At 39.0% G+C, this 18,167-nt stretch overlaps 1 protein-coding gene across 6 annotated transcripts in view; it reads left to right on the forward strand.

Moving 5' to 3' along the window:
- Positions 1-18,167, forward strand: part of LOC123507218 (whirlin-like) — a 123,836-nt gene that overhangs the window by 102,458 nt on the left and 3,211 nt on the right. For all 6 annotated transcript variants that reach the window (XM_045259922.1, XM_045259920.1, XM_045259924.1 and 3 more), the window contains one exon: positions 15,812-16,355. In XM_045259922.1, the coding sequence (XP_045115857.1) occupies positions 15,812-16,355 (544 nt within the window). The remainder of the gene's footprint in view (positions 1-15,811; positions 16,356-18,167) is intronic.

The following is an 18,167-nucleotide window of genomic DNA, read 5'->3' on the forward strand; positions in this document are numbered from 1 at the left end:
TGGCGCCAATACTGACCCCTGTGGCACTCCGCTGTCTACTGTTCTCCACTTGGACTTCATATCTTTAACTATCGTCCTTATTTCTCTCCCCCTCAAGTAATTTTTCATCCATCTCAATGTGCTTCCTTTTAAGCCACCCTTCTCCTCTAACTTCCATAGTAATCTTTCATGTGGCACTTTATCAAACGCCTTTTTTAAATCTAAATAAATACAGTCAATCCATCCCTCTCTCTCTCTCTTGTACTTTATCAACTATTCTAGAGTAGAAACTCAATAAATTTGTTACACATGACCGACCTTTTCTAAAACCAAATTGGCTATTTGATAATAATTTGTTGTCTTCAAGAAACTCAATCCATTGTTTCTTTATTACTTTTTCACACATCTTGCATATTACACTAGTTAGTGATACCGGTCTGTAATTTAAAGGTTCTTCCCTCCTTCCACTCTTATATATGGGAACCACCTCAGCTCTTTTCCACTCCAATGGCACTGTTCCATTTTCTATTGAGCATTTTATGATGTTGTATATAGGACTTGCTAGTTCTTCCCTACATTCTTTCAGTATTCTGCTTGAGACTTCATCCGGTCCCATTGCCTTTTCCTCATTTAGTTCCGTTATCAACTTTTTTATTTCAAGCTTGGATACTTTAATCTCTTTCATATGGACAGTCTCTCTCTATTACCCTGTGGTCTTTCAAATTTGGATTCCTTAGTAAAGACCTTATGAAATTTACTATTCAACAATTCTGCCATACTTTTTTGGGTCTTCCACCATTCCGTTCTCTCCTTTTAACCTTTCTATTGTTTCTTTTTGTCTTATTTTTCCATTTATTAATCTGTAGAACAATTTTGGTTGTTCCTTACATTTTTCGACAATGTCCTTTTCATAGTTCCTTTCTTCTTCCTTTCTCACCTTAGCATATTCATTTCTTGCTGTTTTGAAGTTTTCCTTATTTTCTGGATTTCTGTTTCTTCTCCACCTTTTCCATGCTCCATCTCGTTTCTCCTTTGCCCTAGCACATCTTGCATTAAACCAATCTTTCTTTCCTTCTTCTTTAGGTCTATATTTCGGGACATATTCCTGACTCCTGTTTTGTATATTTCCAAAAATAAGTTATATTTCTCTTGAACCGTTTCTGAGTTTTCCATCTCCTCCCAGTTTACGTTTTTAAAATAGTTCTTGAGATTCTCAATATCAGCCTTTCTGTAATTTAATCGGTCTCCTTTGTATGATTCATCTCTATCTTCCTTTCCTTCTTCTATATCCATTTCTAATATTACATGGTCACTCTTTCCCAATGGGCATTTATATCTTATATCATCGTTAATTTGTATATCCCTTGTAAAAACTAGGTCCAATCTTGCCGCTCATCGTTTCCTCTGAATCTTGTGTTTTCCTTTACTCTTTGGACCATCAAATTATCTATCATTAGGTTCAGGAATCTATCTCCCAGGCATCTTCCCCATACCACTTTCATAATTTTCCCAGTCCACCTCCTTACAGTTGAAATCTCCTACCAATATCACTTTTCTCCTTTCTTTAATGATTCTTGTAAGACTCCTTATTGTGTCATCTATCATGTCTTTATATTCTTGGTTAGTCCATGAGTTTGTTTTGGTGGCACATATGTTCCAATGATTGTTAACTCCTTTTATTAATATGCATCTTAACATACAGTATTTCTGATTTTCCTTCCCAAACTCCACTTGATTTACCACTATCTCCTTCCTTAACATCATCATGACTCCTCCTCCTCCTTTACCCACTCTCTCTCCTCCATATATTATACCTTTTATCTATGTCTATTTTTATTGCCTCATTTAACTTTGTTTCCACCAGGCATACAATATCTGGTTCTTCTTTCTTTATGTAATCTCTTAATTCTAATTTACTAGATAAAATCCCATCTATGTTTGTATACATCATTTTTAATCTCTTGTTCTTATCATTTTTAGTTAAACTTGCTCCATTTTTCTCTTCTTCTCTTTTATATACCATTTCCTTATCCTGTCTCCTATAATTCTCCAAAAATGCCTTCTTCTCCTCCTCTGACCTTTCATTATTTTTTCTCTTGCTTCTGCCACCAGTTCATTGTGTCTCTTCCTTTCCTCCTCGTTTCTATTTTCTATATATATATATATATATATATATATATATATATATATATATATATATATATATATATATATATATATATTTGCAACCTTCTGTTTCTCTGAGTTTTGTTTTTCTATATAGTACTTCTTCTGCTGCTGCTTGTGATTTTAGTAATATCTTAATTGGTCTCACTGTTCCTTCTTGATATGGTCCCATTCTATGGATTTCTTCTACTTCCTTTTCTAAGTTCTGTCTATCCTCGTCATTTAGATGTTTTAGTAGGTCTTTTACTGATTTCATTTCGTCCTTTTCCCTCTTGGTCTATATTTAACATTTTTTTCTTTCAGTCCAAAAATAATGACACTTTTTTTTTCTGCAATTTCTCTTACTAAATTTTCTTTTTTCTTGTGTGTGTGTGTTTGTGTTTATGTGTTTATGCATGCCTGGTTGATTATGGATGAAAAAGTGTGCTTATGAATGTATTTACTTAGTTGTATTGTACAGGGTTCAAGCGGGGCTCATAATGTCCTGTCTCCATATCTCCATTTATCTATTTTTTCTTTAAAGTTATGCACACTATGTGCTGTAACAATTCCATTATCCAATGCATTCCATTTTTCCATCATTCTGTGTGGAAAACTGTATTTTCCAATATCCTTCACACACTGCCTCATCCTGATCTTTTCATGTCCTCTTGTCCTTCCATCTTCTTCCGTCAACAGCACCAGATCTTCTTTGTCTGTTTTTTCAATATCATTTGAATTGTACAAGTACATTATTAATAGGTCCTCCAGTTCTCTTCTATCTTGTAAGGTTGGCAGTCCCATTTCCTTCAGTCATTCTTCATATGTGAGGTCCTTTAATTATGGCACCATCTTTGTAGCAATCTTCTGTATTCTTTCCAATTTTCTTATATCCTTTTTAGAGCTTGGAGACCATACCATACCATACCATACCTTGGGCGTATCATGCTTGTGATGATTTTTTTCATCATATCTTTATCCATGTAATGAAATGCCACTCTTATATTAGTCAACATCTTATATGATAGTCCAAATATCTTGCTTATGTGTTTATCAGGGCTCAGATTTTCTTGTATGATCACTCCAAGATCTTTTTCCTCTTTAATCTTCATTATTTGCTCCTCCCCCATCATATAGTTCCATGTTGGTCTTCTCTTACTCTTTCCTAGTTCCATTATGTGGCTTTTCTTGGCATTAAACTCCAATTTCCACTTCTTGTTCCATTCATAGATCTTGCTTAAATCATCCTGTAGCAGTAGACAGTCCTCTCTGGTTTTGATAACTCTTTTCAATTTTGCATCATCAGTGAATAAATTTATATAACTTTATCCCAATGTGAATATCATTTACATAAACTTGAAACATAATGGGGGCTAACACTGACCCTTGTGGCACTCCGCTAGTTACTTTACCCCAAGATGAGTATGTATCTCTGATCACATTTCTCATTTTCCTATCCTTCGAGTAATCTCTTGTCCATTTGAGCAAGGTTCCACGCAGTCATCCTATGTTCTCTAGTTTCCAAAGAAGTCTTCTGTGCGGGACTTCTTCAAAAGCCTTTTTAATGTCCAGGTATACTGTGTCTACCCATCCATCTCTGTTTTCAAGTCCTGCAATAACTCTCGAGTAGAAGCTTAACAAGTTTGATACACATGATCGCCCTGTCCTGAACCCAAATTGTCTGTTTTATATGACTTGCTCCTTTTCTTGAAATTTAACCCATTTTTCTTTGATAATTATTTCACATAACTTCCCTTCGACACTTGTAAGCTACACTGGTCTGTAGTTTAGTGGTTCAATTGCCTTTCCTCCTTTAAATATCAGTATTAAATTGGCTCTCTTCCACTCTAGGGGAACTTTCCCTTCATTTATTGAACTTTTAATTATTTCCCAATTTGGATCCAGTAATTGCTCTTTACATTCTTTTAACACCCAGCCTGATACACCATCTGGCCTCATTGTTTTTCTGACTTCCAACTTATCCAGTAATCTTCCAATATCCTGTTTGTGCACTGCAATCTCATGTAATCCTTGGCAATCCAATGTCCTATTAGGTTCTGAGAAATCATCATCTGCAGTGAATACCTTGTGTGTGTGTGTGTGTGTGTGTGTGTATTTACCTAGTTGTAGTTTTACAGGGCCTGGGCTTTATGCTCGTGTGGTCCCATCTCCATATCTACACTTATCCAATTTTTCTTTAAAACTATGTACACTCTTTGCTGACACCACTTCCTCACTCAAACTGTTCCAAGTCTCAACACATCTTTGCGGGAAACTAAATTTTTTAACATCTCTCAGACATCGTCTGTTCCTTAGTTTCTTAATATGCGATCTTGTGCTTCTAAAGTCATATTCTTCTCTCAGGATCAGTTTCTCATTATCCACTTCATCCATTCCGTTAATCAATTTATAAACTTGTATCAGATCCCCTCTCTCTCTTCTCTGCTCTGCAGACAAGAGAGAGAAGTGTGTGTGTGTGTGTGTGTGTGTGTGTGTGTGTGTGTGTGTGTGTGTGTGTGTGTGTGTGTGTGTGTGTGTGTGTAATTCACCTTGGTTGCCTCCTGGTCACCCAGCCGGTCTTCCCCATTACGGAGTGAGCTCAGAGCTCATAGACCAATCTTCGGGTAGGACTGAGACCACAACACACTCCACACACCGGGAAAGTGAGGCCACAACCCCTCAAGTTACATCCCATACCTATTTACTGCTAGGTGAACAGGGGCCACACATTAAGAGGCTTGCCCTTTTGCCTTGCCGCTTACTGGGACTCGAACCTGGCCCTCTCGATTGTGAGTCAAGCGTGCTAACCACTACACTACGCGGTGTGTGTATTTACCTTACCTAGTTGTGTGTGTGTGTGTGTGTGTGTGTGTGTGTGTAATTCACCTCGGTTGCCTGCTGGTCACCCAGCCAGTCTTCCCCATTACGGAGCGAGCTCAGAGCTCATAGACTGATCTTCAGGTAGGACTGAGACCACAACACACTCCACACACCAGGAAAGATAGGCCACAACCCCATGAGTTACATCCCATACCTATTTACTGCTAGGTGAAAAAGGGCCACACATTAAGAGGCTTGCCCATTTGCCTCGCCACGCCGGGACTCGAACCCGGCCTCTCATTTGAGTCACTCTAACCACTACACTCGTGGTGTGTGTGTGTGTGTGTGTGTGTTTCACTGTTTGATCTGCTGCAGTCTCTCAGACAGCCACGTTACCCCACGGAACAGCTCAGAGCTCATTATTTCCGATCTTCGGATAGGCCTGAGACCAGGCACACACCACACACCGAGACAACTAGGTCACAACTCCTCGATTTACATCCTGTACCTACTCACTGCTGTGTGTGTGTGTGTGTGTGTGTGTGTGTGTGTGTGTGTGTGTGTGTGTGTGTGTGTGTGTGTGTGTGTGTAATTCACCACAGTTGTCTGCTAGTTACCTAGCTAGCCTTCCCCATTATGGAGCGAGCTCAGAGCTCCTAGACTGATCTTCGGGTAGGACTGATACCACAATGCACTCCACACACCGGGAAAGCGAGGCCACAACCCCTCGAGTTACATCCCGTATCTATTTACTACTAGGTGAACAGGGGCTACACATTAAGAGGCTTACCCGTTTGACTCACCGCTTCCCAGGACTCGAACCTGGTTCCTCTTGGTTGTGAGCCAAGCATGCTAACCACTGCACTATGCAATGTGTAGTGTGTGTGTGTGTATTTACCTAGTTGTATTGTACAGGGTTCGAGCGGGGCTCATAGTGTCCTGTCTCCATATCTCCATTTATCAAATTTTTCTTTAAAGTTATGCACACTATGTGCTGCAACAATTGCATTATCCAATGCATTCCATTTTTCCACCGTTCTGTGTGGAAAACTGTATTTTCCAACATCCTTCACACACTGCCTCATCCTGATCTTCTTTTCATGTCCTCTTGTCCTTCCATCCTCTTCCGCCAACATGACCAGGTCTTCTTTGTTTATCTTTTCAATATCATTTACTATCTAATACATTGTTATTAGGTCCCCGCATTCTCTTCTATTTTGTAAGGTTGGCAGTCCCATTTCCTTCAGTCGTTCTTCATTTGTGAGGTCCTTTAATTCCGGCACCATCTTTGTAGCAATCTTCTGTATCCTTTCTAGTTTTCTTATATCTCTTTAGAACTCGAAGACCATACCACTGCTGCATATTCCAGCCTTGGGCGTATCATGCTTGTGATGATTTTTTTCATCATATCTTTATCCATGTAATGAAATGTCACTCTTATATTTGTCAACATCCTACATGATAGTCCAAATATCTTGTTTATGTGTTTATCAGGGCTCAGATTTTCTTGTATGATCATTCCAAGATCTTTTTCCTCTTTAGTCTTCGTTATTTGCTCCTCTTCCATGAGATGGTTCCATACGGGTCTTCTCTTTCCCTTTCCTAGTTCCATAATGTGACATTTCTTGGCATTAAACTCCAATTTCCACTTCTTGCTCCATTCATAGATCTTGTTTAAATCTTCCTGTAGCAGTAGACAGTCCTCTCAGGTTTTGATAACTTTTAGCAACTTTGCATCATCAGTGAATAAATTCATATAGCTGTTCACCCCAATGTGAATGTCGTTTCCATAAAGTTGAAACATAACGGGGGCTAACACTGACCCTTGTGGCACACTGCTAGTTACAGTGCTTACTCAGATTTTGAGAGTTCAAATTTTGCAATACGCCAATTTTGCAACCAAGGACCAAAAATTGCCATTTTTAAAATTTCCCCATCTTGCTCCTTTCTCCCTATTCAGTGGTCAGAGACTTCTCCAAATTATATATTACTGTATTATATAGGCAATATTTTATTAATTTATTCATATTTATCATATTATACTATATTATTATCATATTTATATTATATTTATCATAGTTTGGTGGTTTTCTGTTTTCATAAAATCTCGGTAATTCACAAGCTCATCTGGCAACACTGCCCTTCCTCCGCCTTCCATTTGTTTTTACACCTCCACAGTTCTCTCTGCAAATTTGGAGGAATCCTTGTGCTCGACTTTGTCACATGGCGCCACCAACCAAGCATTAGGCTAACTTTGGAGCAGAAGATGAAGATAATTAAGATGAAAAGAGATGGAAAAGGAACTGTGATATATTTCCAGAGAGTTTGGTGTGGGAGAATCAACTGTGAGAATGGTGTTTGAAAACTGTGAGAAAATTGAAAAAGCTGTAAAAACCTATGGAGGACAGATTTTTTATTCTCGTAGCCATTGTACAAACACTGTGATCATTCTTATGGAAAGATACCTGACTCAATATATATGTGATATAAATATGGGCAAAATATTAGGAAAATATTGAAAAATTAGGCGACCATGGATGAGGGGTCCACCATATTCAATTTTTCCCATAGGAATAATACTTCCAATTTTGGGATTTCCAAATTTGTGACTCACAATGCCGCCCCATTTCTCGCAAAATTGGTGTAAGCACTGTACTTTATTCCAAGATGAGTATGTATCTCTGATCACAGTTTTCATTTCTCTATCTTTCAAATAATCTCTTGTCCATTCGAGCAAGGTTCCACACAGTCCTCCTATGTTCTCTAGTTTCCAAAGAAGTCTTCCGTGAGGGACTTTATTAAATGCCTTTTTAATGTCCAGGTATACTGTGTCCACCCATCCATCTCTGTTTTCAAGTCCTGCAATAATCCTCGAGTAGAAGCTTAATAAGTTTGATACACAAGACCGCCCTGCCCTGAACCCAAATTGTCTGTTCGATATGACTTGCTCCTCTTCTAAAAATTTTACCTATTTTTCTTTGATAATTATTTCACATAACTTCCCTACGACACTTGTAAGTGACACTGGTCTGTAGTTTAGTGGTTCGGTTGCCTTTCCTCCTTTAAATATTGGTACTACATTGGCTCTCTTCCACTCTAGTGGAATTTTCCCTTCATTTATTGAACTTTTAATTATTTCCCAAATTGGCTGTGTGTGTGTGTGTGTGTATTTACCTAATTGTATTTACCTAATTGTAACATACGGGAAAAGAGCTATGCTCGTGTTGTCCCGTCTCCATATCTATTAATGTCCAGCTTTTTCTTAAAATCATGAATATTCCTTGCGTTGACCACTTCCACGTCTAAACTATTCCATGCTTCCACCCTTCTATGAGGGAAGCTATATTTTTTCACATCTCTCCTATAAGTGGCCATTTTTTATTTTTTCCCATGCCCTCTCGACACTCTTTCATTCCACATACACAGATCTTCCCTATCCATTTTTCCATGCCAATCATCACTCTGTATATTGCTATCAGGTCTCCCCTTTCTCTTCTGTTTTCCAGGGTCGGAAGTTGCATTCTTTTCAGTCTGTCTTCATAAGTCAAATCTCTTAAGTCAGGCACCATTTTGTTGCAGCCCTCTGTACTTTCTCTAGTTTCCTTATGTGTTTCTTTAAGTTGAGCCCACTGTATTGTTGCATATTCAAGCCTCGGTCTTATCATTGCAGTAATTATTTTCTTCATCATTTCTTCATCTAAATATACGAACGCCACTCTTATGTTCCTCAATAAGTTCAATACTTCTCCAATTATTTTGTTTATATGTCTCTCTGGCGATAGGTCATTGGTAATTGTCACCCCAAGGTCTTTTCTTCATGACTGGTTTTATGTCTTCATTTCCTATCTTGTACATACTCCTGATTCTTCTTTCACTCTTGCCAAACTCTATTTTCTTGCATTTTGTCGTGTTGAACTCCATTTGCCATGTACAGCTCCATTTCCATATTCTGTCCAAGTCTTCCTGGAGTAGTTCGCAATCTTTGTCACATCTCACTTTTCTTAACAATTTTGCATCGTCTGCAAATAGGCTCACATAACTGGACACCCATCCACCATGTCATTTATGTAGACCATGAACATTACTGGTGCCAACACTGATCCCTGTGGAACTCCACTCTCCACCAAGCCCCATTCTGATGGTCTGTCCTTAATTATTGTTCTCATTTCTCTTCCTACCAAAAGTCTTCCATCCATTTTAGTAAACTGCCATGCACTCCTCCTACCATTTCAAGTTTCCAGATCAGTCTCCGGTGTGGTACCTTATCAAAGGCCTTTTTTAAATCCAGATATATTCCATCAGCCCAACCATCTCTTTCCTGTATTACATCTATCACCCTCGAATAGTAACATATCAGGTTTGTCGTGCATGAACGCCCTTTTCTAAAACCAAATTGACACTCACAAAGTATGTCATTTTCTCCAAGAAGTCTGTCCATCTATTCTTCACCACCCTCTCACACATCTTAGCTACCACACTTGTAAGTGACACTGGTCTATAGTTCAATGGGTCTCTCTTGTTACCTGATTTATAGATTGGGACAATGTTAGCTCTTTTCCAGTCTTGGGGCACTACACCTTCCCTTACTGAGGCATCAATTACTTCACAAACTTTTTCTGCCAGTTGCTCCCTGCATTCTCTTAAAATCCATCCTGATACCCCATCAGGTCCCACAGCTTTTCTCACTTCTAAACTCCCCATCATATTCTTGATCTCCTCCACAGTTACTTGAAACTCCTTCATAATCCCTTTCTGTTCCATTGTGTGTGTGTGTGTGTGTTTCACTGTTTGATCTGCTGCAGTCTTGGACGAGACAGCCAGACGTTACCCTACGGAACGAGCTCAGAGCTCATTATTTCCGATCTTCGGATAGGCCTGAGACCAGGCACACACCACACACCGGGACAACAAGGTCACAACTCCTCGATTTACGTCCCATACCTACTCACTGCTAGGTGAACAGGGGCTACACGTGAAAGGAGACACACCCAAATATCTCCACCCGGCCATCAAACCTCCTCTGGCTTGTCCAGCCGCTCTAACCACTGAGCTACTTTTTGTGTGTGTGTGTGTGTGTGTGTGTGTGTGTGTGTGTGTGTGTGTGTGTGTGTGTGTTAACAATAATATAATAATGATAATAAAAATACAGTTTATTAGTACATACATAATGAAAATGTACATATAATTGAGGAGACTTCGATTAGAAACTTAACATATGTTTATAGCTCGCACCATGGAGGATAGCACTATGATGATAACTCAGTTCTTCCTTGAGTCATGATCACTTTGTGTGTTGTGTCTATTCTTCTCAAAAGATGCCATAGCTGTGAGTCAGCACCTCACCCATCTTCACCGCTTTGTCTTGTAGCCAGTGTAAGATAGAGAGTAGATCATGATCATAGTCAGTGTAGGCACCAAGTATGATTCTGCAGGCCTTCTTTTGGACATTTTCCAATTGTTGCTGTTATATAAAGGACCACACAGGTGAAGCATACATTTTCAGGATGAATGATGTGTATCCTTTAACTCCTCAGCTTTCCCAGTGACTTAAGTCTGCACAGCATGTAGAGTCTGTACTTTTTTGTTTGTGTGTGTGTGTGTGTGTGTGTGTGTGTGTGTGTGTGTGTGTGTTTCACTGTTTGATCTGCTGCAGTCTCTGACGAGACAGCCAGACGTTACCCACGGAACGAGCTCAGAGCTCATTATTTCCATCTTCGGATAGGCCTGAGACCAGGCACACACCACACACCGGGACAACAAGGTCACAACTTCTCGATTTACATCCGTACCTACTCACTGCTAGGTGAACAGGGCTACGTGAAAGGAGACACACCCAAATATCTCCAGTGTCGAACCCGGTCATCTGGTGTGTGTGTGTGTGTGTGTGTGTGTGTATTTACCTAATTGTATTTACCTAATTGTAACATACGGAAAAGAGCTATGCTCGTGTTGTCCCGTCTCCATATCTATTAATGTCCAGCTTTTCTTAAAATCATGAATATTCCTTGCGTTGACCACTTCCACGTCTAAACTATTCCATGCTTCCACCCTTCTATGAGGAAGCTATATTTTTCACATCTCTCCTATAAGTGGCCATTTTAGTTTTTCCCATGCCCTCTCGACATTCTTTCATTCCACATACACAGATCTTCCCTATCCATTTTTCCATGCCAATCATCACTCTGTATATTGCTATCAGGTCTCCCCTTTCTCTTCTGTTTTCCAGGGTCGGAAGTTGCATTCTTTTCAGTCTGTCTTCATAAGTCAAATCTCTTAAGTCAGGCACCATTTTGTTGCAGCCCTCTGTACTTTCTCTAGTTTCCTTATGTGTTTCTTTAAGTTCGAGCCCACTGTATTGTTGCATATTCAAGCCTCGGTCTTATCATTGCAGTAATTATTTTCTTCATCATTTCTTCATCTAAATATACGAACGCCACTCTTATGTTCCTCAATAAGTTCAATACTTCTCCAATTATTTTGTTTATATGTCTCTCTGGCGATAGGTCATTGGTAATTGTCACCCCAAGGTCTTTTTCTTCATGACTGGTTTTATGTCTTCATTTCCTATCTTGTACATACTCCTGATTCTTCTTTCACTCTTGCCAAACTCTATTTTCTTGCATTTTGTCGTGTTGAACTCCATTTGCCATGTACAGCTCCATTTCCATATTCTGTCCAAGTCTTCCTGGAGTAGTTCGCAATCTTTGTCACATCTCACTTTTCTTAACAATTTTGCATCGTCTGCAAATAGGCTCACATAACTGGACACCCCATCCACCATGTCATTTATGTAGACCGCGAACATTACTGGTGCCAACACTGATCCCTGTGGAACTCCACTCTCCACCAAGCCCCATTCTGATGGTCTGTCCTTAATTATTGTTCTCATTTCTCTTCCTACCAAAAGTCTTCCATCCATTTTAGTAAACTGCCATGCACTCCTCCTACCATTTCAAGTTTCCAGATCAGTCTCCGGTGTGGTACCTTATCAAAGGCCTTTTTTAAATCCAGATATATTCCATCAGCCCAACCATCTCTTTCCTGTATTACATCTATCACCCTCGAATAGTAACATATCAGGTTTGTCGTGCATGAACGCCCTTTTCTAAAACCAAATTGACACTCACAAAGTATGTCATTTTTCTCCAAGAAGTCTGTCCATCTATTCTTCACCACCCTCTCACACATCTTAGCTACCACACTTGTAAGTGACACTGGTCTATAGTTCAATGGGTCTCTCTTGTTACCTGATTTATAGATTGGGACAATGTTAGCTCTTTTCCAGTCTTGGGGCACTACACCTTCCCTTAATGAGGCATCAATTACTTCACAAACTTTTTCTGCCAGTTGCTCCTGCATTCTCTTAAAATCCATCCTGATACCCCATCAGGTCCCACAGCTTTTCTCACTTCTAAACTCCCCATCATATTCTTGATCTCCTCCACAGTTACTTGAAACTCCTTCATAATCCCTTTCTGTTCCATTACCAGTGGTTTGTCAAAAGCAGTCTCCTTTGTGAATACCTTCCGAAAGCATCCATTCATAGCCTCTGCCATTTCCTGGGATCTTCACTGCATACTCCATTTACTTCTAAACTTTCAATACTTTCTCTATTTTTGATGTTGTTGTTCACATGTCTGTAAAAAGCCTTGGTTGGTCTTTACATTTATCAATTATATCCTTTTCTTGTTTCTTTCTTTCTTCTCTTCTAATCAACACATATTCATTTCTTGCTCTTTTGTAACTTTCCCACTGCTTAATCCGTCTTTTCCTTCTCCACCTCTTCCATGCATCCTCTTTTCTTGTTCTAGCCTTTTCACATCTATCGTTAAACCAGTCCTGCTTTCCAACTTCTCTATGTTGTCTTATTGGTACAAATTTTTCTCACCTTCTTTGTATATTTTTATAAATTCCTTCCACTTTTCATTTGCTCCTTAGCACTCTTGAATTTCATCCAATTTGTCTCTTGAAAGAATTTCTTTAGGTTTCCAAAATCTGTCTTGGCATAATTCCATCTTCCCACTTTATATTCTTCATTTCTTCTAGATTTCTCTTCATCTATCACCTTGAACTCCAAAACTGCATGATCACTCTTTGCTAAAGGGCACTCCACCCTCATCTCCTCAATGACCATTGGCTCTGTACTAAAGACCAAGTCCAGTCTTGACGATGCTCCCTCTCCTCCAAACCTAGTATCTTCTTTGACCCACTGAGTTAACACATTTTCCATTGCCAGTGTCAATAGTGTATTTCCCCATGTTGTCTCTGATCCTTCCATTGACCAGTCCTCCCAACACACCTCTTTACAATTAAAATCTCCCATCATTATAGTTCGTTCACAGCCACCCAACATTTCTTCCAGACATGTTCCTGTATCACTTATCATTTCTTCATATTCCTGTACTGACCATGCATTTGTCTTAGGTGGTACGTACACCACTATGTAGTGCCTCTTTTTCCTTCATTAGTTTCTGCTCTGATCTTTAGCACTTCTGCCTTTCCCATACCTTCTTTCACTTGATCCACCTTTATATCTTTTTAACCAGCAACATCACTCCTCCTCCCATCTTACCTACTCTATTTCTTTTCCAAACATTATATTTCCTTCTCCAACCATCATCAGGTCTTCTCCCTCTCTCAGTTTTGTTTCAGTAAGACCCACAATATCTGGGTTCTTGTCCCTCAAGTAATCGTTGAGTTCTAAAATCCCGATATCACTCCATTTATGTTGGAATACATTACATTCCGCTCATACGTAAGTTTCTTTAGTCCTTTCTTGCTGTACTTTTCTGGGTTATGAACCACTTCCTCAGTCTCATATCCAAGATTCTCCAGAAAAACTCTTTCTTCTCCTCTTCTGTCCTCTCTTCATTTTTTTCAAAGCCTCCTTTCTCAACTCATTTAACATTTCTCTTTCCTTTTCACCGAGATCTCTTCTCAACCAAATCTTCCTTGTTGTTTCCTGCTGGGCTAGCCTCCATGACTTCTCCACCAATTCATCTACATCCTTTTGTGACTTAAGTTTGATTCTTATTGGCCTCATACCTTCTCTTGTGAACTTTCCAATTCTATGGAAGTCCTCTATTTCTTGTACTAGGTCTTTTCCTCCTCCTGCACCACATTAATGATATTATTTATCACCTTTTTATGTTTTCTCTCTCTCCATTTTACTCGGTGTCTTATCCTCCTCCACACCAAATATCACCACACATCTCTTTTTGTCTACAGTTTCCCTCACCAATGTCTCATTTGACTTAATAACCTTCACCACTTTCTCAGCAATCTTCTCTTCTATGATCTGTTGATCTATAATTTCAGCAAGGCCCAAAGTTTTCTCCCAGACTCTTTGATTTCCTTTTCCAGACTTGCAACTTTGTAATTTACCTCCTTTCTTTCCACTTCCTGACTTTTTTCCATTCAGCCTGCTTCTCCATCACTTTTCCTAGAGATTCTCCACATTTTTCGCAATTCACTTTAATTAGCTTAACTTCCTCTTTCAGTGCTTCATTTTCCTTCTTCATATCGGCACACTCTTTCATTACATTGTCATAACTCGTTTCCAGGCCCCATACTTTTCAAACAGTTTTCAATTTTACCTTCCAACTCCAGAATTTTCTTCACATAAGCGCTCTTCTCCATTATTCCTTGAAATCCTGTGAAGTCTGATTCATCTTTCGAGTTCACGGCCGCCATGTTGCGCAGATGTAAACAAACCAGCTGATGGCTCAAACGCAGGCTACAGTTTATATTTACCTTCCCTGGACATTATTTTGCTAATCAACAGTTAACATGACTATATGGAGACGGGACAAACATTACCAGCTCCTTTCCCACCTTGGTTACTCTTAGGCAATGGTAACTGTAGAATTAGAGATGATTGCTCTGGAGCTCAGCGACCACATCCGCCATCGACGATGTCCCGTGTGTGTGTGTGTGTGTGTGTGTGTGTGTGTGTGTGTGTGTGTGTGTGTGTGTGTGTGTGTGTGTGTGTGTGTGATATCTTATAAGTCCACCTTGACTGACTGAGTGTCTCCCTGGCACTGTCTGCAGGCATGTGGCTGTTGCTGGAAAGTTTTTCTCTCCTACCCTCTCCGAGTGCCTGTGTGTTCCTTATACACTGCACGTGCAAGTCCAGTTTGCCTCTTACTTTTGTTTCGTCTTTTGATATCATTTGTGGTTTGATGTTTAAATAATTAAGAATCAAACACACAAAAAGTAAAGCAATCAAAACAATCAGGTCAATAATAGATGGGTAAGTTTATAATGTAGAAGAAACATTGACACTCTGCACCTTCTCAATGGCAAGAGGTGGTACTACATGGTCACTATGTAAATGTCTTCACTTAGCCAAAATCATGCATGTATAAACACTCACAACTTCAACAAATGTAGTGACCATTGAAGCACATATTGATGTGATGTGAAGAGTAAGTTGAGGTTGAGTGAGGTCATCTATTGACCTTATGGTGATTGAATGATTAGTGATTGACAGTTCCCTGCCTCTGCAGGAAAAATTTAACAAAGAAGTTGGATATTTTGTGTTTCTTAGCTATGATTGAGCCAAATTTAAAGAAGCTAAATGACAAGTGAGAATACAGATAAATGAAAAGTACAGGTAACTCTTGATTTACACATGTTTAATTTACGCGTTTTTGTTAATACGCGACCGAAAAAATATTATGATTAAATAAATTTGATAAATGTAAATCTAGAGTTACCTGTATTTGTGTACATAAAATCAACTATCAACTAATAAGGATGCACACAATTGGCCACTTGTGTGCTCTAAAATATTGCTGTGAATTGCAGTCAGGGAGATTTTAGGAGTATAGACCGAATTGTAGCACCAAACTTTTCCATTCTGTAGCAGTGGAGTGAGCGAGTGAGAGGCAGCAAGGGCCCCTCACCAGCCGTGCCCAGCAAGCCTCGGCCCCACTCCACCTATGCCAGCAGCACTAGCATGGAGGAGTTCAGGCCAGAGGATAAGCAGGCATCCCAACCCACTGCCAAACCTCCCAGTGCATTCTTTGAGCCACAGAAAAAGACCTCTGGGAAGCCCCTAGTGTCAATCAGTGCCTACCCATCACCCAACCAGCGGCCCACCCCAGTCAGGATGGATTTCCTGTCTCAGGCTGCAGCAAAGGTTGAGGTGAATGGAGTGAGTGCTGCTGATGGCCCATCCACTAAGATTGTTCTGCAGAATGAGCTCAAGTCAACCCTCACCCGCTCCAACCTGCGGCAGCGCAGCACAACTGAGCAGGTGTTTGAGGGATCTCTTCCTCCGCAGGCCTCCAGCTCCAGCAGCAAGCCCTCCTTCACCACCACCACCATTGTCAACACAGCCACACCCCCCAAGGCTTCCCTATCCAGCAAATATAGCCATATAGGCCAAAATAACACTGCAATAAAAGGTTAGTGTGTGTGTGTGTGTGTGTGTGTGTGTGTGTGTGTGTGTGTGTGTGTGTGTGTGTGTGTGTGTGTGTGTGTGTGTGTGTGTGTGTGTGTGTGTGTGTGTGTGTGTGTGTGTGTGTGTGTGTGTGTGTGTCTGTGTCTCTGTCTGTGTGTGTGTTTGTGTTTGTGAGTGTGTGTTCAATTGCAAAAAAAATTTCAATGTGTATCTTTTGTTTGAGAATGGGTTTCTCTATACCTTCTGAGTACATTATGTTGCAGTTATTTCAAGTAAAAGGAACTTTTGAAAATTAAAGTTCATAAAATGATGCATATTTTTTTTTTTTTTTTTTTTTTCATATAGAGTAAATTTACTGAATAGTTATCTCCTGGAAAATAATAAGATAAAGCTGTAATTGATGGTGTGTTCCATGGAGGTTGTCAAATCAAGAGGTATAAATGGGGTATCACACTGGCTTATGATATGCAGAACGAGGAACATCAGCTCCTGATAGCTGGATCTTTCCTGAGATTAGCAAAGTAAAATTGGGATGGCTTCATATCCATTGCAGTTCTCTGTATGCTATTCCAATGAAAAAATAAGCATAATATATGTAATAAAAACCTATTATTTAAACTAAAAAGAACTTGCCTAAATTTTTCATATTGTTAAATATTATTTCATCAATCTAGAAAGATAATATATATATATATATATATATATATATATATATATATATATATATATATATATATATATATATATATATATATATATATATATATATATATATATATATATATATATATATATATATATATATATATATATATATATATATATATATATATATATATATATATATATATATATATATATATATATATATATATATATATATATATATATATATATATATATATATATATATATATATATATATATATAGTTTGGGCTCATGGCAACCACCTCCATCTCCAAAGTTGCCGCTGTGCACATCTTGGTTCTTCTCTAGTTTTTTTTTGCTTACTTTTCTCCAATAAGAGGAAGTGCAAATGCAATTCCAGCATGAATCACAGGTTGAGGTATAAGCGGCATGGTTTTGTTCTGGTTTGTTTTGATTAGGCTTGGTCTTGGTTGCTGGACCATTTGCCTAGCATAGCAAGAATGCGGTCAGCTTGTGTGTGGTAATGTTCCTGGTTTTGCACTAAGAACCATGGCCTGCTTTCTGTATACCATAGGCCAGTTTGATACCCTCTTAAATGTACAGTACAGTAAGGTAGTCACTCTGGTGTTTCAGCAGATCTCCATGTCCTAGGAAGGTTTGAAAATCAAGACATCACTGGCCTGGTGGAATCTGATAGAGGCCTTGCTATGTTATTAAGTTTTATTGAAAACCACATAACTTCAGATGCTTCATATTCTGTTACTTAACTCTTCATAGAATAACAGCAAAGTAGAATGTCTTTCAGAATGTGATGCACAGTACTTCATTGTAGCCTGTTATCTCATACTGCTTTCTCTGTTTTTGTTTTGTGTCGCACTTTGACGACTATGGTTGTGCTACAGTAGTTACCTTTGGCTGCTCTGTGCTTATTCCTGTCGAATGTTGATAGATAATGTCAGTTTACACAACAGGAATTTAGTGTCTTCTGCCTATATGTCTTACAAAAATTAACTTGAGGGATATGCATTAATTAGATACATATCCTTCTGTACTTGTCAGGAGACACTTGAGGTGAATCACATATGTGCTACTTGAACAAGATGTGTTTCATGTGATGTTAGGAGAAATCTTCAATTAAGAAGACAAGTCTTGCTTTCATTTGATAGC

The sequence above is a fragment of the Portunus trituberculatus genome, chromosome 21 (genome assembly GCF_017591435.1).
Source record: "Portunus trituberculatus isolate SZX2019 chromosome 21, ASM1759143v1, whole genome shotgun sequence".
NCBI lineage: Eukaryota > Metazoa > Arthropoda > Malacostraca > Decapoda > Portunidae > Portunus > Portunus trituberculatus.